Source organism: Cnephaeus nilssonii (genome assembly GCF_951640355.1).
Source record: "Cnephaeus nilssonii genome assembly, chromosome: 13".
Taxonomy (NCBI): domain Eukaryota; kingdom Metazoa; phylum Chordata; class Mammalia; order Chiroptera; family Vespertilionidae; genus Cnephaeus; species Cnephaeus nilssonii.
The window spans coordinates 40,534,429-40,536,470 of record NC_137084.1 but is presented as its reverse complement, the minus strand read 5'-3'; the positions used below and the strand labels follow the sequence as shown (position 1 = coordinate 40,536,470).

The window sequence follows — 2,042 nt, the reverse complement described above, 5'->3', positions numbered from 1 at the left end:
GTCATTGAGAACTGTGAGTCAATAAACTGGATACTATCATGTCATAAATTTTTCATTAACCTTAAGTCTACGTACAAATCCACCAACTGTGATTCCTACTTTCGCTTGATTCTGTCCTTTGCACATAATCTTTCCAGTTGCTTCCTAGTCCTTTCAAAACCCAGAACAGCTGAACCCAGTATGAATCCAAGCTCCATTCTTTTCTACTTTAATTTTTAGTCACTTGCTTCAGATTCTAGCCACTGCCATTTCTCAGCCTTAACATATATATATGTCAAATACATTTATCTGTTTTTTATGCACTGTGCTCTTTGTCTTATATCTATATATTTACCAGTAATATCTCTGTTCACCTATTCCTGATATTAGTCTATACTTATGCTGAGATTGACTATACCTGACTGTCTCCCCAGCAGTTTTCTCCCAAGACAAGGCAGCCACTTCTTTCTTAGCAGATCCAAGGAGAACTACAATTTAGAGGAATAATTTTCTATCAGCTTTGAACTTCTCTGTGATGGAGACTGCAACCCCCTTACTGGTGGGAAGTTCCCGATGGTAGTCACCTGTCAGTTATCAAGTATGATATATTTGTCCACCTGTATCTGTGAGCTTTGTTTTCTTCCCTTTCCCCAGTGTCCAGGGGTCCTTCTCCATAATAATCTTATCTCACTACTTTGTTTCTGATTTTCAAGGTAGCATTGATTTCATGGAACTGGATTTCAACATGAAGAACTACAACAACTCTCTGGAATTCTTACCTACGACATTCATTCTGGTTGGCATCCCTGGGTTGGAGGCAGAGCACATCTGGATATCCATTCCCTTCATCCTGATGTACATTATCATCTTCCTTGGGAATGGCACCATTCTTCATGTCATCAGGACAGACACTGCCCTACACCAGCCCATGTACCTGTTTCTTGCCATGTTGGCACTGGCTGAAGTTGGTGTCTCTGCATCCACTCTGCCTACAGTGCTAGGCATCTTCCTTTTTGGAACCACTGAGATTAGCTTTGATGCATGTCTCCTCCAGATGTTCTCCATCCATTCTTTCTCCATTATGGAGTCAGCTGTGTTGCTGGCCATGTCTGTCGACCGATTTGTGGCCATCTACAGCCCGCTGCGCTATACAGCCATCCTAACCCTGCCCCGCATCTTTGGCACAGGAGCTGCCATTGGGCTGAAGAGCATTATGCTCATGGCCCCATTGCCCATGCTCTTACGGCGCCTGCCCTTCTGTGGTCACAATGCTCTCTCCCATTCCTATTGCCTTCACCCAAACCTCATCCATCTACCTTGCGGGGACATTTCTATCAATAATATCTATGGGCTTTTCATTGTTACCTCTACTTTTGGCCTGGATTCGCTACTCATTGTGGTCTCCTATGGGCTTATACTCCACACTGTACTGAATATTGCTACTAGGGAGGAGCGTAAGAAGGCACTGAACACATGTGGTACACATGTCTGTGCCGTGCTAGCTTATTATGTGCCTATGATTGGCTTGTCAATGGTGCACCGTTTTGGTCACCATGTATCCCTTTTGCTGCATGCTATGATGGCCAATGCTTACCTATTCTTCCCACCCGTTGTCAACCCCATTGTGTACAGCATTAAGACCAAGGAAATCCGCCGTGGCATTGTCCGAATGCTATTAGAGAAGAGATCCAGAGTTTAGACAAAGGACAAAGTAGGGAGGAACTTTTTTCTATAACCATAAGTGGTCCTAGATCGCACATTATGCAAATGGTGTTAACTTAAAATAGGTTGTCTAATAGGAGGTTCTCCATAATCTGGCTGAACTGGAGTGGGGATGAAAATTGATTTTGATTATGTGTAAAAGAACAGCATAAAGAATTTATATCATTTTAAAAACATTTTTTTGTGACAAGAGGTTTTCTAGTACCTTGCATGGCTGGAGCAGAAATGCAAGAAAGGTTGTTTATGAAAACAGCACTCCCCATAAAGAAAGGTAGTCAAGAGCTTGGAGGTGTCTGAAAAATCTATTGATCCCTGTTTTCTGGCAAAAGAGGAATTGAAAT

General features: G+C 42.5%; 1 protein-coding gene across 1 annotated transcript; it reads left to right on the top strand.

The window, feature by feature from the left end:
* Nucleotides 1–724: 724 nt before the first annotated feature.
* LOC307109560 (olfactory receptor 51J1-like) lies at nucleotides 725–1,678 on the top strand (the record flags this gene model as incomplete). Its single annotated transcript, XM_079788372.1, has 1 exon — nucleotides 725–1,678. The coding sequence occupies one exon, from the start codon at nucleotides 725–727 to the stop codon at nucleotides 1,676–1,678; it is 954 nt and encodes a 317-aa protein (XP_079644498.1).
* Between the last annotated feature and the right edge of the window lie 364 nt (nucleotides 1,679–2,042).